Genomic DNA, 26,003 nt, shown 5'->3' with positions numbered 1-26,003 from the left:
AAGCACAGTATCATCAGCAAAAAGTAACTGTGTCAATTCCCATTCTGAATTTGATTCCCCATAATTTAATCCCACCCCTCTCCCGAACACCCTAGCATTTACTTCCTTTACAACCCCATCTATAAATATATTAAACAACCATGGTGACATTACACATCCCTGTCTAAGACCTATTTTTACCGGGAAGTATTCTCCCTCTCTTCTACACACCCTAACCTGAGCCTCACTATCCTCATAAAAGCTCTTTACAGCATTTAGTAACTTACCACCTATTCCATATACTTGCAACATCTGCCACATTGCTCCTCTATCCACTCTATCATATGCCTTTTCTAAATCCATAAATGCAATAAAAACTTCCCTACCTTTATCTAAATACTGTTCACATATATGTTTCAATGTAAACACTTGATCTACACATCCCCTACCCACTCTGAAGCCTCCTTGCTCGTCCGCAATTCTACATTCTGTCTTACCTCTAATTCTTTCAATTATAACCCTACCGTATACTTTTCCTGGTATACTCAGTAAACTTATTCCTCTATAATTTTTACAATCTCTTTTGTCCCCTTTCCCTTTATATAAAGGGACTATACATGCTCTCCGCCAATCCCTAGGTACCTTCCCCTCTTTCATACATTTATTAAACAAAAGTACCAACCACTCCAACACTATATCCCCCCCTGCTTTTAACATTTCTGTCATGATCCCATCAGTTCCAGCTGCTTTACCCCCTTTCATTCTACGTAATGCCTCACGTACCTCCACCACACTTACATTCTGCTCTTCTTCACTCCTAAAAGATGGTATACCTCCCTGGCCAGTGCATGAAATTACCGCCTCCCTTTCATGAAGGTATGAATAAAAAAAGCAAAATGTTTTCAAATGTGTGGATTAAGTACAATCTTTATAATATTTTTAGCTTAGAATAATAATAGTCCTCAGCATGGTTTTCCAGGTGTTTACAACAGAGGTACAGTTGTAGTTTAGGACACAGCTGTAGCACTCGCCTTAAGAATTTCCTTGATGCTGTAATTTGAAAAAAAAAAAATTGGTGACCAGGTAGCCTTTTTTCACCCGTTATGATGTACTCTTAGCTCGTATGGTAGCACAGTATATGACAACTATGTACAAATTACACGAAGCACACCTGTGTGCTATTAAATTCATAATAACACTTAATCAGATTTGTAAATTAGCACTAGCAATACAAAATTTGATGAGAATTAGTTACAGAAGTGCTGGGGAATTAGTAGAAATAAATTATTGGGACCTAGGTAGTAGGTTGGTAGACAGCAACCGCCCAGGGAGATACTACCGTCCTGCCAAGTGAGTGTAAAACGAAAGCCTGTAATTGTTTTACATGAAGGTAGGATTGCTGGTGTTCTTTTTTCTGTCTCATAAACATGCAAGATTTCAGGTACGTCTTGCTACTTCTACTTACACTTAGGTCACGCTACACATACATGTACAAGCATATATATACACACATCCCTCTGGGTTTTCTGCTATTTTCTTTCTAGTTCTTGCTCTTCTTTATTTCCTCTTTTCTCCATGGGGAAGTGGAAGAGAATTCTTCCTCTGTAAGCCGTGCGTGTTGTAAGAGGCGACTAAAATGCCGGGAGTAGGGGGGCTAGTAACCCCTTCTCCTGTATAAATTACTAAATTTAAAAAGAGAAACTTTTGTTTTTCTTTTTGGGCCACCCTACCTTGGTGGGATATGGCTGGTTTGTTGAAAGAAAAGAAGAAGAAATTTTGGGAATCACATACAAAATGGGAGTTGACGCAGTTACTTTTTGCTTGATGACGGAAAAAAGGTGAATGGTGCATTGAGGTATCTGTGGAGACAAAAACGTTATCCATGGAGGCAAAGAGGGGTATGTACGAAAGTATAGTGGTACCAACACACTTATAATGGTGTGAAGCATGGGTTGTAAATGCTGCAGCGAGGAGGTGGCTGGAGGCAGTGGAGATGTCATGTCTAAGGGCAATGTGTGGTGTGAATATTATGCAGAGAATTTGGAGTGTGGAAATTAGGATGATGTGTGGAGTTACTAAAAGTATTAGTCAGAGGGCTGAAGAGGGGTTCTTGAGGGGTTTGGTCATTTAGAAAGAATGGAACAGAGTAGAATGACTTGGAGAGCATATAAATCTGTAGGGAAAGGAAGGCGGGGTAGGGGTCGTCCTTGAAAAGGTCTGAGGGGGTAAAAGAGGTTTTGTGGGCGAGGGGCTTGGACTTCCAGCAAGCATGCGCGCGCTTGTTAGATAGGACTGAATGGAGACAAATGGTTTTTGGGACCTGACAATCTGTTGGAGTGTGAGTAGGGTAATATTTTGTGAAGGGATTCAGGGAAACTGGTTAGCCAGACTTGAGTCCTGGAAATGGGAAGTGCAATACCTGCACTTGAAAGGAAGGGTTTGAGATATTGGAAGTTTGGAGGGACTTCTAAACTGTCATATCCAAGTGCCTCTGCAAAGACAGTGATTATGTACGAGTGATGTTGAAAGTGTTGAATGACGATGAAAGCATTTTTGTTTCTTTTTGGGTCACCCTGCCTCGGTGGGAGATGCCCGATGTGTTAAAAAAAAAAAAAAATATTATTAATGAATCTGAGATTTGGGAGTTCAGTTACCAGTTCAGAATAAAGTTTTTGAGTTTGCAGGTGGTGTGGATTATGTATTGATGTAGTGCTGAATGGTCTTACAGGTTTAGCATTTTCGAGAACACTAACAAAGATAATAATTAACTTGGTCCTGCTGTTGAGTTAAACAAGGTAATATCTATGGTTGTTCTAGGGAAAGTGTGTTGGCCAAACTTATGTTTAGGAAGTATAATGCTTGCATTCTGAAAGTTGGGAGGGAAAGTTGCAGTTTGATTAGCAAATTTTAGACCTTTTCTGTTTCCTTCTAGATAGGCAGCTAGATAGTGAGAGATGGGTAATATTTTTTTTACTGACTTAGCCTATTTTGTTACAAGATTCCTGACACTTTTAAGCAAATAACGGTACTAGCTTATTTTTATCATTGTATTTTTGTTTATTTAAAATTCTTAAATTTTAATGTTTCTTACAGGATCGAGGTGGCAGCGGTGGCGGTGGCCGACCAGACAATGGACAGAATATTGGTAACTTTGAAAATATGCCAGATCAGCGAAGATTTGATCAGACCAGAGGACAAGGATTGAATCCAGGAAATGATCGAGGTGGTTTTGGGAATGAATTGGGCCGTGGAGGATTTGGTATGGACTCAGGTCGAGGCGGACTTAGCCAAGAAGCAAATCGAGGAGGATTTGGACAAGGACAGAATAGAGGAGGATTTGGTCAAGAACAGAATAGAGGAGGATTTGGACAAGAGCAAGGACGAGGAAGATTTGGGCAGGATCCAGGTCGAGGAGGTTTCGATCATGGGCAGGGCCTTGGTGGATTAGGTCAAGACAGAGGATTTGGAAACCAGGGATTGGGTCAAGACAGTTTTGGCCAGGGCCCTGACCGTGGTGGATTCAATCAAGGACTTGGGCGAGGTGGCTTCAACCAAGATGACAGAGCAAGTTTAAACCAGGAACGAGGACGTTTCAATGATGGACCGGGCCGGACTGATTTCAACCAGGACAGAGGTGGTTTTAATCAAGGAGAGAGCCGTGGTGGCCTTGGACAAGGGAGTTTTGGTTTTCACAATGACAGAAGTTTAAAATCGGTTGATCTTGACCTTGGATTTAATCAGGACCAACTAGGATTTGGCCAAGGACTGGGTCGTGGTAGATTCAGTCAGGATCGTGGCGGTTTTAACCAAGGAGAAAGCCGCGGAGATTTCAAACCTGGGCAGGGCCCATGTGGTTTCAACCAGGAACGAGGAGGCTTAAGTCAAGGATTAGGTCGTGGTTTTAACCAAGGACAGGACCAAGGATTGGGTCGTGGTGGGTTTGATCAAGGATTGGGTCGTGGTGGCTTTGATCAAGGAATGGGTCGTGGTGGTTTTGATCAAGGATTAGGACGTGGATTGAATCAAGGATCAGACCAAGGATTAGGTCGTGGTTTTGGTCAAGGACCTGACCAAGGATTAGGCCGGGGGGGTTTAAATCAAGGACCAGACAAAGGATTAGGTCGAGGTGGCTTCAGTCAAGGACAGGACCAAGGTCGTTTCAATCAAGGACCTGATCAGGGTTTAGGCCATGGTTTCAATCAAGGATCAGATCAAGGATTAGGTCGGGGTGGCTTCAATCAAGGACCTGACCAAGGAATAGGTCGAGGTGGCTTCAATCAAGGACCTGACCAAGGAATGGGTCGTGGTGGCTTCAATCAAGGACCTGACCAAGGAATGGGTCGTGGTGGCTTCAATCAAGGACCTGACCAAGGAATAGGTCGAGGTGGCTTCAATCAAGGACCTGACCAAGGAATGGGACGTGGTGGCTTCAGTCAAGGACCTGACCAAGGAATGGGTCGTGGTGGCTTTAATCAAGGAGCAGACCAAGGATTGGGTCGGGGTGGCTTCAATCAAGGACCAGACCAAGGATTAGGTAGGGGTGGCTTCAATCAAGGACAGACTCCTGGATTAGGTCGTGGTTTCAACAAAGGCCAGGATCAAGGACTAGGGCGTGGTGGCTTCAATCATGGACAAGACCGGGCAGAGTTTGGCTTTGGGACAGATGCTCGTGGCTTGGATCATGGACTAAACAGAGAAGGACTTGGCAGGGGACTAGGTCGAGGAGGATCTTTACTAGGTGACTACGATTCAAAGAGTGACAGAGGAGGATTTGATCTGGGAAACAGAGGAAGAGGATTCTTTAATCAGGACTCAGAGCATGAACGCAATGAAGGTTTTCTCAGAGAAGGTGGTAGAGGCGGATTTTCCTCTGAACGAGGAAGAGGAGGCATGTCCAGAGAGCCTGACCAGCTGGGCCGTGGTCGTGGAAGATTCGACTCCCCAGACCAAGGCTTTGCCCCAGGCCAAGGGCGAAATTTCCCAGCAGTCCGACAAGGCCCAGAAGGAATTAATACTGATAAACAAGGAAAAGGTCTATTGGATAGAGTAGAACATAGTTCATTTGACAAAGATGACCGTATACAGGGAGGATTTGATAGAGATGATAGAAATAAAGGCATTGGAAGGGGAAATATAATTGATAAGGAGATCAGAGGAATGTTGGATCAAAAGAATTTGGATAGAGGTGGTCCTTCTCAGAGGGGTCGAGGGCGAGGTGCTTTTGATAATCGAGGTCCTGGTCAAGAAAGATTTAATCAAACTGGGATGGAAGTGGAAAGAGGGATAAAAGATCAAGATGACAGAGTCCCTGGAGGTCTTGACAAAGGTGAAAGGGGTAGAGGCTCTGCTGACCCTGGTAGGCGAGGTCCTGGAGGAGTCGAGTCCAGCAGGTGGGATAAAGGAGGCTTTAACTCAAGTGGGAGAGGAGGCTCTGGCTCAACAAGATGGGGTCAAGGAGGCTTCAATCAAAGTGGTCGAGGCCGAGAAGGCTCTGACTCGAGTGAACAAGATCGTGGGCGAGGTCATTCGACCGAATTTAGTAAACGTGACGGTGATAACAGTCGAAGTGGAAATAATCAAGCTGGAAGAGGCCGAGGTGGAAATGATCAAAATGACAGAGGTCGCAGTGGAAATGATCAAGGTGACAGAGGTCGAGGTGAAAGTGGACAAGTTGGCAGAGACCGAGGTGGAAATGATCGGAGTGGCAGGGGCCGAGGTAGAAATGAAGAGACTGGAAGAGGACGGGATAGAAATGAAGCTGGTAGAGGTCAAGGTGGAAATGATGAAGGAAGCAGAGGAGGAAATGAAGGTGGCAGAGGTGGTGTTGGAAGTGATCAGGCTGGCAGAGGCAGGGGTGGCAATGATCAAGCTGGTAGAGGCAGAGGTGGAAGTGATCAAGCTGGTAGAGGAAGGGGTGGAAATGATCAAGTAGGTAGGGGCCGAGGTGGAAAAGATGAACCTGGCAGAGGTGGAAATGATCAACCTGACAGAGGGCGAGGTGGAAGTGACCAAGCCGGCAGAGGCCGTGGTGGAAATGACCCAACAGACAGGAGTCGAGGTGGAAACGATCAAGCTGGCAGAGGTAGAGGTGGAAGTGATCAAGCCAGCAAAGGTAGAGGAGGAAACGAACCAGATGTCAGAGGTCGTAGTGGAAACGATCAGTCTGGCAGAGGACGAGGTGGGAATGATCAAGCCGGCAGAGGTCGAGGTGGGAATGATCAGCCTGGCCGAGGCCGAGGAGGACGTGATGATTTCAACGACAGAAGGTCAAGAGACTGGCGTGATGCAGATAGCAAAGAGTTTGGTGGTCAGCGTGATGGTAGAGATTGGAGAGGAAATAATGATAGGTATGTATCATTGTAGTAATATTGAATGTTTAGATTATAATCTGTAATAATTATAATTTAAAAGTGAAATAATCATGGTGGGGAAAATTAGTAAAACAGAAATACTGTATGTACTAAATTTCTTCAGTACTTTACCTGGAGATTTTCTCAATCTCAAGTGACTAGCTACATGTAAATAAATATGTTCATGACCTCCACTAAACTATTGCACCAACTTTGACATTAATCTTGAACCCATACAAATCTACTCTACTAGCCTGTACTCTTGGACATCACCACAGCACTGTATGACCCATATGGGTTTAGTGCTTATTCCTTAATACACTAGGAATAATTATAATAGTCCCATCTTTGGGTGTCTGCATGTGAAGACTTGAAAGAGCTCCTAAAATTATTGCTTAAAGAATTCTTGCTGGTTGTATATTAGTTCTGTGTATATTGTAGATCTCAAAATTTTTACTTCAGTTTATCTGCAAATTTTTATCCATATCTCTCACTACTCACTGTCTGTTTTATGGGTTGAACTGTTTTGCTTGGAGTTTTCATTCACTTTACTAATTTAATTGTTTTGCTTACTAGATCTCTACTGATTTTTAAATAGAAATTTTAACAGTATGGTGTTTTATCATGTTTCTTTATCCTTCTGACCTGTTCTTTTATAGTAAAGCCTAAATCATTTGTTAAATTCTTAATTAAAATTTCCTCTTTTCATTTATCAGTATTGTAGATACAACTTCTTAAACATTTAATAATAGTCCCTTGTCTTTTCAAAATTTCTTCAAGAAGTCTACTATAGGAGTATACAAATAACAAGGTTTGAGGAACACACAAGTACATGTTTGTCAAAAGTTGTTTCAGATTTCTCATCCACCTCAGAGCTGGGGTGTGCACCTAAAACATAACAAGGATTTTCCTTCAGAACTGCAACACTAAGCTGCTATAACAGAAAATTAGCTGCTCCGTGATCTTTAGTTGCTGTAATAAGCTTTTTTTCCTTTGCTCTTTAATAAACTTTAATGACAATTTTTTTATTTTTGGAAGTACTCTCTGGAGTTATTTAAACAAAGTATCACAAACTTTTCAGTTTGATTTTTTCCTTTCTCTAATTTTCTTTTGGAGAATTTTTGTTTTCCTATGCCTCTCTTGGACACCACTAACAGTACTGTATACTCATTTTTCTATTCTTTTCATTTTATTCAGTTTGCTTTAAACTGGTAAGCGATTCCCAGAATTATTTGTTCCAGGCTGAGATTGGTTGCAAGCAATCAGATTCATTTCTTTTGAATAAAAGTGCTACTTTTTGTGGTTTAACATGGCATTGTTTGTCACACTTCAGATTTTCAAACAAAGATGATTTAAGGAGTGGAGGAGGAAGAGGCCGAGGTGGTGAGAGAGGCGGTGGTGGTGGTAACTTTGGTCACTCAGGTGAGTCCTCACTCATTCATCTTGTGTGTACACATAGGCTGATATTCTTTTTCCTGCTTTCCCTCTTCTCTCCCTGCTCTCTCTCTCTTCCCCTGCTCTCTCTCTCTTCCCTTGCTCTCTCTCTCTCTCTCTTCCTCTCTCTTCCCCTGCTTGCTCTCTCTTCCCCTACTTGCTCTCTCTTCCCCTGCTTGCTCTCTCTTCCCCTGCTTGCTCTCTCTTCCCCTGCTTGCTCTCTCTTCCCCTGCTTGCTCTCTCTTCCCCTGCTTGCTCTCTCTTCCCCTGCTTGCTCTCTCTTCCCCTGCTTGCTCTCTCTTCCCCTGCTTGCTCTCTCTTCCCCTGCTTGCTCTCTCTCTCTCTCCCCCTGCTTGCTCTCTTCTGCTTGCTCTCTTCTGCTTGCTGTCTTCTCCTGCTTGCTCTCTCTCTTCCCCTGCTCTCTCTCTCTCCCCTGCTCTCTCTCTCCCCTGCTCTCTCTCTCTCTCTCCCCTCCCCTGCTCTCTCTCTCTCCCCTGTCTCTCTCTCTCTCCCCTGCTCTCTCTCTCTCTCTCCCCCTGCTCTCTCTCTCTCTCTCTCTCTCTCTCTCACCCACATCTCTCTCTCTCTCTCTCCCCCTGCTCTCTCTCTCCCCCTGCTCTCTCTCTCCCCCTGTGCTCTCTCTCTCCCCCTGCTCTCTCTCTCTCCCCTGCTCTCTCTCTCCCCCTCCCCTGCTCTCTCTCCCCTCCCCCTGCTCTCTCTCCCCTCTCCCCTCTCTCTCTCTCTCTCTCCCCTCTCTCTCTCTCTCCCCTGCTCTCTCTCTCCCCCTGCTCTCTCTCTCTCCCCTGCTCTCTCTCTCTCCCCTGCTCTCTCTCTCTCCCCTCTCTCTCTCTCTCTCTCTCTCTCTCTCTCTCTCTCTCTCTCTCTCTCTCTCTCTCTCTCCCCTGCTCTCCCCTGCTCTCTCTCCCCTCTCCCCTGCTCTCTCTCCCCTGCTCTCTCTCCCCTGCTCTCTCTCCCCTGCTCTCTCTCCCCTGCTCTCTCTCCCCTGCTCTCTCTCCCCTGCTCTCTCCCCTGCTCTCTCTCCCCTGCTCTCCCCTCCCCCTCTCTCTCTCCCCCTGCTCTCTCTCCCCTGCTCTCTCTCTCTCCCCCTGCTCTCTCTCTCCCCCTACTCTCTCTCTCCCCTATCTCTCTCTCCCCCTACTCTCTCTCTCCCCCTACTCTCTCTCTCCCCCCTGCTCTCTCTCCCCCTGCTCTCTCTCTCCCCCTGCTCTCTCTCTCTCTCTCCCCCTGCTCTCTCTCTCTCCCCCTGCTCTCTCTCTCTCCCCTCTCTCTCTCTCCCCTTCTCTCTCTCTCTCCCCTGCTCTCTCTCTCTCCCCTGCCCCTCTCTCTCTCTCTCCCCTGCCCCCTGCTCTCTCTCTCTCCCCTGCTCTCTCTCTCTCCCCTCTCTCTCTCTCCCCTTCTCTCTGTCTCTCCCCTGCTCTCTCTCTCTCCCCCATCTCTCTCTCTCCCCCTCCCCTGCTCTCTCTCTCTCCCCTGCTCTCTCTCTCTCCCCTGCTCTCTCTCTCCCCTGCCCCTCTCTCTCTCTCCCCCTGCTCTCTCTCTCTCCCCCTGCTCTCTCTCTCTCTCCCTGCTCTCTCTCTCTCCCCTGCTCTCTCTCTCCCCTGCTCTCTCTCTCTTGCTCTCTCTCTCCCCCTGCTCCCCTCTCTCTCTCCCCTGCTCTCTCTCCCCCTGCTCTCTCTCCCCTGCTCTCTCCCCTGCTCTCTCTCCCCTCCCCTCTCTCTCTCTCTCTCCCCCCCTCTCTCTCTCTCTCCCCTGCTCTCTCTCTCTCCCCTGCTCTCTCTCTCCCCTCCCCTCTCTCTCTCTCTCTCTCTCCCCCTCTCTCTCCCCTCTCTCTCTCTCCCCTCTCTCTCCCCCTCTCTCTCTCTCTCCCTCTCTCTCTCTCTCCCCCTCTCTCTCTCTCTCACCCTCTCTCTCTCTCTCCCCCCTCTCTCTCTCACCCTCTCTCTCTCTCTCTCTCTCTCTCTCTCTCTCTCTCTCTCTCTCTCTCTCTCTCTCTCTCTCTCTCTCTTTCTTCCCCCCACATTCCTCTCCCTCTTTTCTCTGCCCCACATTCTCTCCCACATGTTATTCCTCTTTTCTCTGCCCTGTCTCCCTATCCCCCCTTCCCCCATCTCTCCCTCTCCCCCCTGCAAGTCGTTTTTCACCCCCCCCCCTCTTCCTTGCTTCCTAATTCCTTCCTCTCATTTCCTCTTCCATATCTTACCTTTTCTCATTCTGTCCCCTGCTGTATATCTTCCATGCTGCATTTCATGGTATTTCTCTTCCTCTTGCATACTGTTTTAGTCCAGAAGCATTTTAGATTTCAAATTGCAACCAAATTTTAATATCATTGGCCAGCAATGGAAATTATAAATTTGTAGTTATGCATCGCCTCTTTTTCAATAGTGGTGGATCGTGGCATGGGTCGAGGCCGAGGTGGTGGCCGGGGCTATGATATTTGGGATAATTGTGAGATGGATAGCAGCAGAGGTGATGGACCACAGGGTTGGAATAGAGGTACTGTACATATATTTAAGAAACAGATAATGTATAATGTCAAGGTTGTTGGAAAGTTGCACTAGTTTAATTAACCAAGTTTGCAAGTCATAGCCTCTTAATCATTGTTTGTGCGCATTGTTTGAAATTTGCACGCTTACATGAATGTCTTAAATATATACAGTAAACCCTCTTGTAATGCAATTTCGCGTTTTGCAATTTTCTTGGTGTGATTCAAATAAGTGTTGTGATTCAAATAAGTGTGACCCAAAAAAAATTTCAGTGCACGGGCATTCTGACGTGAACTTCGTAAATTACTGTATATTTAGATGATGTGTGAAATATCAGTACTACATAATTTAGCATTATGATCTTAATTTGGGTAACACATGCTCTGATACACTTACTACTATCCCACCGACAACACACAGTTGCTTTCTAGAAGCATTATGTGACGATATAAGTAGGGTGTGGAGGATATCTACCCAAGGACAATTTGGAACAAAAGATTCAGGTTGGATAAATTCAGATTTAGAAAGTATATATTAAAGTACTGGTTTAGTAATGTAGTTGAGGAGTGGAACGATCTGCCAAGTAGAGGTGCTGAAGTTGTGTTGACACCTTGGGTGGCTTAAAAAAATGGGTTGGACAAATGAGTGAGAAAACTTGGGTTTGAGATGGACCTGCTTAGCATGGGCTAGTAGGCATAGTGCAGTGGTCTTCCAATCTTCTAGTGTCACTCTGTTTGTCAAACTATCTTGAATATTTTCATCACTTGTATCTGGTACGTGGATGGCTTCCAGTTGGAATACTAATGATGCAGGAAGTGCTAAAAAGAATAAGGCAAACCCTCATTATACTTAACCTCAATGTAATTGACTTCTGGGTAAAATGTGCTTTATTTATTTTCAGTGTTTATTGTAGTATATCTATAAATTGTGTGTACAATATTAGCTATATAGTAGAGCACTTTTGTGCATTTTTTCCTATTTTTTTTATTTTATTTATTTTTTTTTTTAACATTCTGATGTACTGGCCTCTTCTATATAACCCTCGTCGTCCATTTTGAATCCGTTGTCATGCAAAATCTTTTTTACATATTTCTTGGCTATTAAGGCATAACTAAGAATGCTTGGTCATAGATTGGGATGGGAGGGGCCTTACCCTTCTTCAGGAAACTCTCCCAAAATTGAGCATTTCTGCCAACTTGACACCTATTTCAGGCTACTTTTGGTCATACTCCAACCAAACTATTCTCCATTTCACTAGCATGTTTTCTGGTCTGTCTGTTGGTACTGAGAAACAGTAAATAAAACCATGGAAACTACTTAATTAATTTAACCTGGATACAGGGTCAAAGGTTAGCTCTTCTGTCATGCACTGAGTAGGATGAGTTTTTTTTTTTTTTTTTTTTTAATACTGTGCATATCCACTGAATAGGCCCAGTCTCTCATTTCTTGGCCAAAATTTGCCGACAGCAAATTTGAGCACACTATGAATTATGCATAGAGTTATGACACAGACAGTGATCCCACCGAAGTAAATCTACATGACTTAGAGTTTAATCGTTAAAAAATATAATAGTGTCCATAACAGGGTTTTCTGGCCAGCTCTGTAAAGTATTCCTCGTAAAACATACCAAAGATATATAACAGAGCACTAAAGTGAGCACTTCGATACAACCATCAACTATTGACACTGATCACATGAACATAACCCCAACTATCCATAGCCCAGTGGGCTAACCTCAACCCTCCACACTTGTGTTTCAAGTAGAAAGAAAGCACTACCAGAATATGAGGTATTGTACCAAGTATGACACTAACAAATTTTGTATCTGGAAAAATAACCCTGTTTTTTACCACGTGTTCTTTGCTTGATATAACACTATTTTATTTTCAAGAACATAACCTGTGCATTATGAGAGGATTTACTGTATATGCTAGTTTTTAATGTTAAAATTTATAGTTATTCAAATTGGTATTTTTATAACACTGGCCATCTCCCATCAAGGTTAGGGTTATTCACTTGTCACTGCCTTGTCAGAGGAGTGCTGATTATACAGTTCAGATGCCCCTCCAAACTTCAGATATCCACACCCCTCCTGCAGAATGCAGACATAGTACTTACCACCTCCAGGATTCAAGTCTGGCTAACCAGTTTCCCTGAATTCCTTCTTAAAATGTTACCTTGCTTACACTCCACCAGTTCGTTAAGTCCTGAAAAACTTGCTTCCACTCCTCTCTCTCTCATACACATGAATGCACACACACCTATTTAATGTTCAAGTCGTCTCACTAACCAAACAACCTTTACCCCCTCCCTCCAACCTTTCCTAGGATGACCCCTACCCTGCCTTCCCTCCACTATAGATTTTTATACCCTCCAAGTTAATCTGTTTTGCTCCATCCTCTCTAAATGTTTAAACCGCCTCAACAAACCCTTCTCAGCCCTCTGGTTAATACTTTTAGTAACCCCATTCCTCTTCCTAATCTCCAAGCTACGAATTCTCTGCACAATATTTACGTCGTGCTTTGTCCTCAGAAACGACATCTCCACTACCTCCAACCACCTCCGCTTTGCATCATTCACAACCCATGCTTCACACCCATGTGAGAATGATGGTAACACTATACTCTCATACATTTTTCCTTGTGCCTCCATGGATAATGTTCTTTATCTCCACATATGCCTCAGTGCACCACCCACTTTTCCCAGCATCAGTTCTATGGTTCACCTCATCTTTCATGTACCCATCTGCCGACAGCTCCACTCTCAAATGTCTGAACGCATTAACTTCCTGTCATACTTTCTCCTTCCAATCTGATATCCAATATTCCATTTCCTAAATAGTTGGTTACCCTCATCACCTTCCTCTTGCCTATGTTCATTTTTAATTTCCTTCTTTTACGTACATACTGTCCCAAATTTGTCCAAGATATGCAACTTTTCAGAATCTCCCAAAAGCATAGTGTCATCAGCACAAAACAACTGTGACAACTCACTGTTTTACATAGCCTACCATGTATTGCATACACTTGCTACATCTGCCACATTGCTCCTTAATCCACCCTATCATATGCCTGTGCATTATAAAAAATACAATACAGTAAAACTAAACTAGTAACAGTGATTCAGTGAAGTACAGTAGTTCATTAAAAAATCTTTGAAATAATCCATGTTTCACCTTGTTAATTGGTGTGAGTTATGGAGGCTACAAAAATATTGCATTGTGTTGAGTGGAGGTGATGTGATGGTAGCAGTGGCAGCCAAGATGACTTTGAAAGCCTCTTGAGGGTTTACTATTTTTCCAAGTGTAGTTTCTTCCTGTAAATCTGCTTATAGGTCACTAGGAGCATCAGACCTTTCCCAGACAACAAGCTTTAATCCAAGTTTGTGTGTATATTCCTTTAAAGGGCTGCCAAAGGGCTTTCGATGGAAGAAATTAAAGCGTTTCTCAAATCAGATATGCTTACCAAACCCTCTCCCTTCCCCCTAGTCCACAGGTACTGTATGACCCTATGGGTTTGGTGTTTCCTTGTTGATATTGTAATAATAAACTGCACTATATCTGTGGTTTCCAGGAGTACCTGATTATGGTCATAAATGCTACTCTGTAATCAACTATTCTGCATGGTACTTCAAGGGATTTGAAGGTCTACTGGCCAGGTTGTTGGATGGATCTCTGGAATTCTTTTCCTTCTTTTTCATAAATCTGCAAGATCATGAGTACATCTTGCTGCTTTTGCTACATTTAGGTCACGCTACACATACATGAACACGTATATGTATACACACCAATCTGAGTTTTCTCTTTTCATCTCCATAGGAAAGTGGAAAAGAATCTTTCCTCCATAAGACGTGCATGTCGTAAGAGGCAACTAAAATGCTGGGAGCAAGGTTCTAGTACTCCCTTCTCCTGCATAAATTACTATGTGTAAAAAGGGAAACTTTCATTTTTCTTTTTAGGTCGCCTTGCCTTGGTAGGAGATGGCCAGTGAGTTGAAAACAAAAAAGTTTTTTTTACTATTATCATTAATTTATAAATGGCTAAACAGATTTTTCTAAGTGAACGCCATGCATTTTTGTTCTGCCTCTTTTGAATTGTGTCCAGGTATCTTCACCAAATATCCCAGTCTTTTGATCAGGCCTACTGCTTGATGTTCTGATAAGCCAGATTGTTAGTGCTTGTATCTCAGTCTGAGATGTACACCACAGCCCAACTGATCAAGGATAATTACTTTGCTGGAACTAGTCTCTTGGTATAATTCATGAAATTTGTTAAGCTATTGGAAAGCCTTTTAACATTTATGAACCTTTTACTGTGCCTCCCAGTCTCATAGTTATTTCAATATGCAGATCTGGACCTGATTCCTCTTGTATTTTTCAGAAGAATAAAATGGTTTCTTTCTCTCTTGCACTTCATCTGTTGAATAGACAGGAACATTTTGTTCTAAATTTAGATTTCCCTTGATTGTGTAGATGTGATTTCACCAGTTCATTGTTTTAACTTTTTGCTTTCCTGGGCTGTGTATCGTGCTTTCAGCTTTTGCTCAGTACTTTGTTTTTCATCGCTCCTTGTATTTTAATAGTTTTACTATTAGTCTGCTTTTAGTTGCCACAGGGTGTATAGTTTGTTTTTAAGAATGCATTTTAATTTGTAAAAATGTGGTAGGACTACATATGATTTTGAACGTGATTTGTGTAATTCATATGCTGTTGTTATTTCCTTAAACTTTCCATTACATTTTATTTAAATTGTTCATTTTCTCATATAAAGATTTAAATGGCTTATAAGAAAAGCATTTAACTTAACAAGTAGGGTCGTTTATAAGTATGGTAATGTACTTATATTGGGCAAGTAAAGTTTCTCGTACTAGGTTTTCTTATTAGTGTATTCAGATACAGCTCTAAGTCATGATGACAGCTCTTATTGTTGTGAAACCTTTGCACTTGTTGCAGATATGGTAGGTACTACTGCTTTTTGTTAAATCTTCTCAAATATTAGGTAATATATGTACAGCACATATTTGGTTGACTTCAGATAACAGAAGAGGACAAGATCGAGGTTTTGAAGTGGGTGCTGGAAGACCCGCTGGGATTCCTGGACTGGACTTGGCTGAAGAGCTGCCCAAGAAAGAGAAAGAAAAAGAAAAAAATGAAGCTAAGAAGGATTCATCTGCAAAGACTGTGTTCCATGACCAGGAAGATGAAAAAATTGGTAAGGTGGGAAAATTGATATCAGGGAGAAGAGTTAGAGATTGATGGTATGGTATATATGCATAAAATGTAAATGACTGGACCATTAAAAAATTAGAAAGTCATATTATCATTTGATAGTTCTGAGATTGTTGCCCCTTGTAATCATGTTATCTGTTGGTGGTTCCAGGATCATTGTTTTCTTAGCACAATCTAGGGCCTGCAAAATATGATAGGAATTTGATAGAATGGAAGATATATTACAGAAATAGAGATGATTTTGATTGGTTTTAGTACTGGAAATAGCTTGAAACTGAGCTCAAAGTAGCAGAAATGTTAAATTTTTGCTCTGTTCAAGAGTAAACAAATGACCTCACACGTCTAATACACGCCAGCTGGTGGGTCTAATATACGCTGACAAATGTGCTGATATTATTTATACAATTATTACAATATTGCAAAACAGTAAATCTTCTATTTTTTGGTTTGAATAAAAATTCATTATGTGAATAAAAAATCAAAATGGAATTCATTTGTAAAGCCTGAAAACATAACTAATGAACAGAAGAAATGTTAGTTTAGTGCCAGGAATGCCTGCATTGTTTATTCTGGAACCTATTTTGAAACTGAAATATTTTGAACTTTGCATTAAATTGGCCAAATTACCAATTTCCAATCACTTTATTTTGTAGTTGAAACAGTTGACTTGGCTACTTCTTGTGCTCAGCCGATAGAATAGAAGTAATACTAGTGAAATAGCTAAGAATTTGGTCGACTGGAATAATATAATTGGCCTGAAATGGGAGTCAAAGTTGGCAAAATCGCCGATGTGTAGATATCACTGACACATCAAAATTCATGTGAGCATAATTTCTGTCAGTTTTCCATCAAATTTTGTACTTTTTGTTTTATTACCTTCAGAAAAAGATTCTCTACCATTTCATAAGTTTTTTTTTGACCCTGGTGCACACTTTGACACTTGGCCTCTGGACCCTGAAAAGGTTAAGAAATGCAATCTTCTGCATCAGCAGGCAGAGTCCAGTACTTCTGAGGACAGCCAGACAACTATAAAAGATTCATAATTCAGGCATTACAAATAATTGGCAGTGTTGTACACCTCCTCTCCCCCCATTAGTCCATTAATGAGAGATTTTACTGTACTGCTCTCCTTTAATGAGTTTAAAGTGGAAAATTAAATATTTGATATTTTGGCAGGATTGCTGGTCATCTTGTAATGAATTTATATGAAGGCAAACAAGTTTTATATACTTGTACTACATTCATTACTACTTTCAGCAAACTGGCCATATCCCGAGGTAGGGTGGCCCAAAAAGAAGAAAGTTTCTCTTTTTAACTTCGGTAATGTATACAAGGAGAAAGGGTTAATAGTCCCTTGCTCCCGGTAATGTATACAAGGAGAAAGGGTTAATACATGTAGTCCCTTGCTCCCGGTATTTTAGTCACCTCATACAACACCCCTTTCATTACTTATTTACTTATATTTAGCAGTCCTTAACCTTGACTTTTCTGTGTTTCATAATGCAGTATTTCTTATTCATGCAATAGTCTCTTGGAACTTAGATCGTCTGGTCTGAGAGAGGGCTGTAAAGGTGGGGCCAGAAACAATTAAGTTATATTAACATTTACTCTCATCACTCATTCAAAGTGTAGACACTACTACTTGTCTGAAAACTAGTCTGGTTAATTATTTTTTAATTTTGTCATAGACATTACCATAGTCATACTACAGTAGTACATTGAATTTCAAGAGCCATATGTCTGTTGTATGCTCCTTAACTCAGAACCTTTGTATCTCTTTCACTAACTGAAGCGATAACTGAAACCTTATAATTTAATTAGTTTAATTGGCTTTATCACATGACAAGGTGATCAGATGTGTCTTGGTTTTCAGTGCAATTTCTTCAATTATTGCTTCAGTTGTCTTCACTCTTTGGATTCTCTCTACTCGATGCCTCTAAATTTGACTCGATTCATTTGAAATACAATTTTTGGGTACATTATTAGTGAATGACACCATAAATAGTACATTTGTGAGAGAAAAAGTGGCACATTATTAGAGGTGTTTAATTAAATTGCCAAGATTTGTTTCAAATTTAACCTACCTTATTTCACTTTATTTTTTAACCCAATAGACACCTCCCTCAAGGGTAGGGTGACCCAGAAAAACATTCACCATCACTTATTCAACCGCCATCTTTTCAGAAATGCTTCAACATCACAATTGGATTATCTTCTAACTATAGCATCCACACTCCTCCAGAGTGTAGGCACCACCTTCCCACCTCCAGGAGTCAAGTCTGGCTAACTGGTTTTTCTGAATCCCTTTAAGAGTTATCCTTCTCATACTTCGACAGCACATTCATTAAAAGCCACTTGTCTCCATTCACCCCTAACATCCTCACACATGCCTGCTGGATGCTCAAGCCCCTAACACTCAAAGCTTGTTTTACCCCCTTCCCTCCAACCATTCCTTGGATGATGCCTTCCTTTCTTACCTTCTACTCCAGATTTATATGCCCTCTTTTATCAACCTATCCCTCTCCTTCTCTACATGCTCAAACCACCTCAGCAACCTTTCTTTGGCCTCTCTGGACATACCCTTTATGACCTTAACACATCACCTTTTGATTTCTAAACTCTGAATTCTCCGAATGGTGTTCACGTTATGCGTTGGTGTCAAACGTGATCACTGCTTTTTCTAACCTCCCTAGCCTCCACTGCATCATTCAAAACCCATGCTCCTTACTCGTGAGGCTGTTTGTTGCATTCATAGAGTTAGAAAAACATACAGGGTAGATAAGGGAGCAATGTGGCAAATGTTGCAAATGTATGAATTGGGGGTTGGTTAGTAAAACCAGGTAAAGATTTTTTTAGTTTTTAAGGGACTGTACCAGAGTAATGTATCAATACTTTTATATGGGTGTGAGGCATGGGTTTTATTTTGTTTTTGTAGACATTACTATACAGACTGCTATAATTTATTAATTTCAGATGTGAAGCTTGGAGCAGAACCACTGAAAATTGGGCCAATTGGTGTACCTCCTCAAAAGCATGAAAAATTCACACTCCCAGGAGACTGGTATGATGATGAGGAAGACAGTGAACGGAAAGAAGGCAATGGTGAAAGCAAATCTGAAGGAGCTAAACAAACAGATAGCCCCCAGCAAAAGGATAAGCCTCCTGTAAGTTGACAGAGTTCTCCTTGTGAAATGTGCATGTGCTGCACATTAATTTTTTCTTTTATATTGACTCTTAAGACTCTCCGTATGTTTGCTTGTCTCTGTCCCTTTTTTTTTTTTTTTCTTCTTTTTTATCCTGAGCTCAACTGTCCAGGTAGACTAGCAGTACCAGTGACATTTGTTTAGTGCATTGTTTCCACCAGGTAATTTTCATGTGCAGTAGTACATGATCTGTTCTGTAGGAAAAATGAATATTCTTAAAGTGAAATTCAACATAGTGTACATACAGTAGTCTCAAACCAGAAGTGACTTAAAAAAATAAAGGAAATAATATGTGGATCATGAAACTACGAAGCCTGCATCCCTTTATTTTCAGGGCCTTTTATTAATTGTTTATGGGGTTACAGGGGGTTGAGGGAGCAGTACATCCAATACAGATTAACATAAAAAATTATGTGAGTAGATGTGATATAATTCAAACAAATGCTAGAACCAACAGTGTGGCTGAACCTTGTTTTTACTCTCAGGAGGAGATGTATAGAGTGATTTGAATATGGAATTTTACTGGAAGCAAGGAGTGATGTGCAGTACTGTACCGTGTTGACATACTGCTACCTGGTGGATATGAAACAAGAAAAAAGAGAAAATAAAGAACTGAATAGACTGATGTACAGGAAAGGTTACTATGAAGAAATTATAAGCTTTCTGACAAAAGCACAGTGTAACTAGAGGCACATTTGTACAACTTGCAGGAAAAGAGAGAAACTGGAAGAAACCACGGTTTAAATCATGTAAGAGTACTAGGTATAGTTGTGAATATGCAGTTGCATGTCCACAACTATACCAACTCAATGTGTATAAAACATTTGTAGGTAGCCTCAAGAGCTGCTCAACCCATTATTATATAGAAATTGCAATATTTTATGTTATGCGGATACATCATTAGAGCTTGATTTTTTTATGTACAAAACATCTCCCTGAATAGTTCCCAGCTGTTGCTCAGCCCACTTTTATATAGAAATTCCAATACCAGATGGGTCTCCTGGATATAGTAGCAGATTAATTGTTCATCACTTTCTGTGAAATGAGAATCTCATTATGACAGTAGTAAATGCCTATCTGATGTTCTGTTCAAATAAGAGTAATTATGAGCTTGAAATTGTATGCAATGCACAAGGGAGGATAGAGTAAGAGGGACATAATTGCAAGTTCAATGTTTGAATAATATTTAGAGGTTGGGAGACATTTTTCTAGTGTATTAGTTTTGTGGCAGTAAAGAAGTGATATAAGCTAGATATAGGTACAGTTGAAGCAAATGCTATATAGAGGTTCATATGTTAATATAAAAGATAATTCATGGCACACAGTTGAAATTAAAGAATCTAGCTTAAGAGCCTGAGCTTTTGCCTCATGCAGATTCAAATAGGAGATTACACAGATTCTTATATTATTCCTTATCTGTCCTGTTATGAATATTACAATTCATATTTATAGTTCTGTTGAGCACTCTTAGCCATGAGCTCTCTCTCATCAGCTCTTGATCCCTTGCTTTCAATCTTCAGTTTTACTATTGCATTTAATTTCTTGCATTTGCCAGTCAAGAATTTGTTGCTGCTGTTATATAGTTTTTGAAAGTTGCTAAAGGAAGGTGTGATGTCCACCCCCCAGGTTCTTTGTCCAATGCCTAGAGTTCCTTAACCTCAGAGGTAAAGTACTTTTGCCTTTTCCCAGCACTTATTCAAGGCTAAATAAAATCTTGGCAGTTTGTTGAAAAATTCCTGCAGGTTCTTTCCTTTCTCATATGTTCTTGTTTGCATCACCTTCGTATCTTCGAGTGATTATAGGTACAGGTGATTTTTTCTGGTAGGTCATTTTGTACACAGTGCACTGTGTATTGTTGGACTATGATAATTTTACTGCCTCTGATGCTTCTTTCATCACCTTGACACTTTCCTTTTAGTTGTCTAGGTGCCCACTGAACTGTTGTCAGTTTTCTTGTTACTAGTTGGGGATCATTCTGCAGTACATTAGTGTTAGGATTGTTGACAGTAATAATAGTTAGTCTGCTTGTTCTGCTGGATTATTGTTGATTTACAGAATTCTTATAGCTTTGTGAAGCAACATTTATTTACTAACCCAAATTGCTGTTTGTGTTATGTATTTGCCTGATTGTGTTTGCAGTAAGCAAGCTCTAGTTCCTAGGTCCCAACTCCTAACTATTAATTGATATCTAATGTCTCCTTATTAATTGAAAAGCCTTTGTCCTGTGCAAATACAAATTTGTATAGCGTTTATATTCTACTCGCTAAAAATCTACACAAGAATTTGTTCCTTAATTACCTCTTGCTAGTTTTGCAGGTCACTGTCCCTGTCTGTTCTTTCATGTCCTTATTCAGAATCCTCTTTGTCCATTTCTTTTGATGACTTGAATGTTTCTAATGCTTTAACTATTGCTGTTTGTTGTATTTAGTGATGAGATTTCTGTCTTTCCTCATAGTTCAGCATGTATGGTGTTGGTAATGTACATTGCAGTTGTGCCTGTGTTTTCAGGTGAGCATACTTCTGTGTTACATTCTTGTATGAATTTTATGCTCCTGTGCATATCTGTGGGTATCACCAGTTTTGTCAGTGATTCAGAAATTTTTTCTCTTGGATTTTTAATTGACTTTTCCCAATTGCAAAGCATTTTTCTTTGTAGGTTAACAAAGAAACCCCAAAACCAGGTTTTGGAGGACAGCCAAATCAAGATATGGATGGCCCTCAAAGGCCAGGCTTAGAAAATGCACCAAGGCCACATTTGGGAGGTACTCCAAGGCAAGAATTGGGTGGTCCACCATGGCAAGACGTAGGTGGCCCATCTCGGCAAGATTTTGGGGGTCCACCTCGTCGAGATTTGGGTGGCCCACCACGGCAAGATTTTGGAGGGCCTCCACGGCAAGATTTTAGTGGTCCGCCACGACAAGAATTTGGAGGTCTATCTAGGCAAGATTTTGGAGGCCCATCAAGGCATGGCTTTGGTGGAACAACTAAATCCGATTTGGATGGTCAACCCAGGTCAGATTTTGAAGGTGCAGCAAGGCGAGGTTTTGGAGATTCTGATAGACAAGATTGTGGAGGAATGCCAAGAAGGACTTTTGATGATCCACAGAGGCCTGAATTTTGGGAATTGGATAGAGGTGACTCCACATCCCTGGGAAGGGATGCACAAGGTGGAGCCAGGTGGCAGGATACTATAAGAGACAGACAGGTAAGATTTATTGTACTGTCTATTTTCGTGCAAAAAGTAGCTATATCTGCAAAGAAATCATGTACGGGTTTTGAGGTAAAGAAGTTCAGTGAAGCAAGAAGTGTGAAATTTGATATTTCTCTACAAGAAGAGGGGTTGACATAATTATCAAATACTAAAATGGTTTGGGTGCATTTTGTGAAGGGATGAGGAAGAATGAAAATGGGAATAAAATGATTTATTTAATTTAAAAGTGGTTGTACATCTATTCTTTTTACATTATACAAATTATATTATATAGGAATTTTAAAATTCTTTTTGAATTCAGCACATAAAACAATGATCTTTCACACAAGATCCACACTGCAGTAAGGCATCTCTGATACGAATTTCTTTATCAAAAAATTCAGGTATGTTGTCAACCTGATCATTCTCTGCAAATCTGAGAAAAATGATCATATTTTCTATTCTCTACATTTTCTCAAAATCTCATACCATATCTTAGATGCTCATAGCAACAACAACATACTTTCATTAGTGAAAGGCCTAAAAGTAATCTAATACTGTCAACAAGTAAAGTGATTTTGGCAACAAATGTTGTACCCTTGTGAATTTCTGTTCAGATTGAAGGCATGGACATTGAACCAACCTGTAAATCACAGTGAATGTGAAAATGAGCCCCAATAAAAAAAAAAATCCTCTGGCTCGTAGCTTAATCCTAATATCACTACTTTGCAGGTTGCATAATTTACATCCATGCAGACTTAGGATGAACCTGAAATCATAGGTAATGAGAAAATTTACTCATAACCTAGTGTTCATTTGATGGTTGTAAGGATCATAGACCAATATCCTGGTCTTGGACCAGACCTCCTGGTTGATAGCTTGGTCAGTCAGGCTGTTGGTGCTCTCAGTTCACTACCATTTGGCCAATCAAAAACTGCCTAAAGGAACCCTTCAAGCTCTCTTAAATACAATTAATATTTGGAGAAAAATTGGAATCTCTTGGACCTTTTATGCTTATCGAGTTGTCTCTTAATGTATAGTTCCTGTTGTTCTTCAGCTGGAGGGTATTACGCATTGTCTATCATTCCTTATATTTTCGTAAGAGCTAATGCTATTACATTATGCAAATATGGAACCACTCCCTCCATTATTTTCCAGGTGTCAGTTATGGCACTGCATCTTCCTCATTTGTGGTAAGGGAAATACAATTCAATTGATCTTGGTCATTTGCCTGAATTGATAGACCAGTGAAATTTCTTTGTTCATTCTGCAGGTCTGGAATTTTGAATACTTTAATAGGGGTTCTTAGTGTATAGCAGTGTTCCATTTTAGTAAACAGTGTTTTAAAAGATTTTCATTGACTAGGCCTCTCTTGTTTTGAAGGTTCTTGTATCTAGCCTATACAGTACTATAGTTTCAATTAATGCAGCTGGAACTGATGGGATCATGACAAATGTTAAAAGCAGGGGGGGATATAGTGTTGGAGTGGTTGGTATTTTTATTTAATAAATGTATGAAAGAGGGGAAGGTACCTAGGGATTGGCGGAGAGCATGTATAGTCCCTTTATATAAAGGGAAAGGGGACAAAAGAGAATGTAAAAATTATAGAGGAATAAGTTTACTGAGTATACCAGGAAAAGTATACGGTAGGGTTATAATTGAAAGAATTAGAGGTAAGACAGAATGTAGGATTGCGGACGAGCAAGGAGGCTTCAGAGTGGGTAGGGGATGTGTAGATCAAGTGTTTACATTGAAGCATATATGTGAACAGTATTTAGATAAAGGTAGGGAAGTTTTTATTGCATTTATGGATTTAGAAAAGGCATATGATAGAGTGGATAGAGGAGCAATGTGGCAGATATTGCAAGTATATGGAATAGGTGGTAAGTTACTAAATGCTGTAAAGAGCTTTTATGAGGATAGTGAGGCTCAGGTTAGGGTGTGTAGAAGAGAGGGAGAATACTTCCTGGTAAAAGTAGGTCTTAGACAGGGATGTGTAATGTCACCATGGTTATTTAATATATTTACAGATGGGGTTGTAAAAGAAGTAAATGCTAAGGTGTTCGGGAGAGGGGTGGGATTAAATTATGAGGAATCAAGTTCATAATGGGAATTGACACAGTTACTTTTTGCTGATGATGGGAGATTCTAAAGAAAAATTACGAAGGCTAGTAGATGAGTTCGAGAATGTGTGTAAAGGTAGAAAGTTGAAAGTGAACATAGAAAAGAGTAAGGTGATGAGGGTATCAAATGATTTAGATAAAGAAAAATTGGATATCAAATTGGGGAGGAGGAGTATGGAAGAAGTGAATGTTTTCAGATACTTGGGAGTTGACGTGTCGGCGGATGGATTTATGAAGGATGAGGTTAATCATAGAATTGATGAGGGAAAAAAGGTGAGTGGTGCGTTGAGGTATATGTGGAGTCAAAAAACGTTATCTATGGAGGCAAAGAAGGGAATGTATGAAAGTATAGTAGTACCAACACACTTATATGGATGTGAAGCTTGGGTGGTAAATGCAGCAGCGAGGAGACGGTTTTAGGCAGTGGAGATGTCCTGTCTAAGGGCAATGTATGGTGTAAATATTATGCAGAAAATTCGGAGTGTGGAAATTAGGAGAAGGTGTGGAGTTAATAAAAGCATTAGTCAGAGTGCAGAAGAGGGGTTGTTGAGGTGGTTTGGTCATTTAGAGAGAATGGATCAAAGTAGAATGACATGGAAAGCATATAAATCTATAGGGGAAGGAAGGAGGGGTAGGGGTCGTCCTCGAAAGGATTGGAAAGAGGGGATAAAGGAGGTTTTGTGGGCGAGGGGCTTGGATTTCCAGCAAGCGTGCATGAGCGTGTTAGGAGTGAATGGAGACGAATGATACTTGGGACCTGACGATCTCTTGGAGTGTGAGCAGGGTAATATTTAGTGAAGGGATTCAGGGAAACCGGTTATTTTCATATAGTCGGACTTGAGTCCTGGAAATGGGAAGTACAATGCCTGCACTTTAACCCTTTGAGGGTCGACAGGCCCTCTCCGAGACTCGTTCTCAGGGTCGGCCAAATTTAAAAAAAAAAAAATAATTTTTTCTTATGAAAAGATAGAGAATCTTTTCCCGATCATAATGACACCAAAAATATGAAATTTGATGGAAAGCTTACAGAATTATGCTCTCGCGAAGTTAGCGGTCTCGGCGATGTTTACGGATCGGCGATTTTGCCCACTTTGAGCCCCATTTTCAGCCAATTCCACTGTACTAGTCGACAAAAAACATGAATATTTCGCTAGAACTCCATATTTTCTATTGAATGAGTGCAAGAAACCACCCATTTACCAATTTCCACTATCCAGTTCAGTGGTCAGAATTTAGCAATTTTGCCAATTTCACACAAATTTCAAAAGATGCCAATTTCCGAATAGGGTCCAGAACAAACAAGAAATACATTCCTGGCACTAAAATGACATTTCCTCTGTTCATTAGTCACATCTCAAGGCCCCTCTTAAATTCTTTTGCTTTCCACTTTGAATTTTTATTCTCACAAAAAATAGAAGATTTACTGTTATGCAGACTACTGCATTAGTGCAAAAAATGGTATGAATCATATTGGCGCACTTGCAAAAGAATATTAGACTCACCAGTTGACGTGAATTGGACGCTTGGCATGATTTGTTTACTTTTGAACTTTGGTAAAAATCGAACATTTCTGCTACTTTGAGCTCAATTTCAAGGTACTTTTCATTGTAAAACCAGTCAAAATCATCTCAATTTCTATGATATGCCTTCCATTCTATAAAATGAGACCAAGAAAACTAGAATACAACAATAAATACCATACGAAAATACAGTGCAAAGTCGCTGTTTTATTCCCAAAAAATGGTCAAAGTTTTTTTTTTCTCATTATGCACTGTGTGCTGCAGGATTTTTTTTATACTGTGCACACTGACCACATAGACCCATTCTTTCATATGGAGGCCTACCAGCTTTCTCCCACTAGAATTTAGGCGTACTAGTACGTCAAAAACCCTGGGTCGTAAGCCGTACTAGTACGTCAAAAACCCTCAAAGGGTTAAAGGAGGGGTTTGGGATATTGGCAGTTTGGAGAGATATGTTGTGTATCTTTATACAT

The 26,003-nt window shown here is 40.9% G+C and overlaps 1 protein-coding gene across 8 annotated transcripts in view; it reads left to right on the top strand.

The window, feature by feature from the left end:
* Window positions 1-26,003, top strand: part of LOC128686925 (hornerin) — a 121,795-nt gene that overhangs the window by 12,926 nt on the left and 82,866 nt on the right. For 5 of the 8 annotated variants that reach the window (XM_070082598.1, XM_053774206.2, XM_053774208.2 and 2 more), the window contains exons 7-12: window positions 3,073-6,326; window positions 7,663-7,751; window positions 10,167-10,277; window positions 15,301-15,477; window positions 18,468-18,658; window positions 21,354-21,902. In XM_070082598.1, coding sequence (XP_069938699.1) covers window positions 3,073-6,326; window positions 7,663-7,751; window positions 10,167-10,277; window positions 15,301-15,477; window positions 18,468-18,658; window positions 21,354-21,902 — 4,371 coding nt within the window. The remainder of the gene's footprint in view (window positions 1-3,072; window positions 6,327-7,662; window positions 7,752-10,166; window positions 10,278-15,300; window positions 15,478-18,467; window positions 18,659-21,353; window positions 21,903-26,003) is intronic. The other 3 variants (XM_053774210.2, XM_053774209.2, XM_053774207.2) reach the window with 2 other exon arrangements.

Source organism: Cherax quadricarinatus, chromosome 7, assembly GCF_038502225.1.
Source record: "Cherax quadricarinatus isolate ZL_2023a chromosome 7, ASM3850222v1, whole genome shotgun sequence".
Lineage (NCBI taxonomy): Eukaryota > Metazoa > Arthropoda > Malacostraca > Decapoda > Parastacidae > Cherax > Cherax quadricarinatus.
The sequence above is the reverse complement of the archived record's forward strand: the minus strand, read 5'-3'. Positions and strand labels throughout refer to the sequence as shown.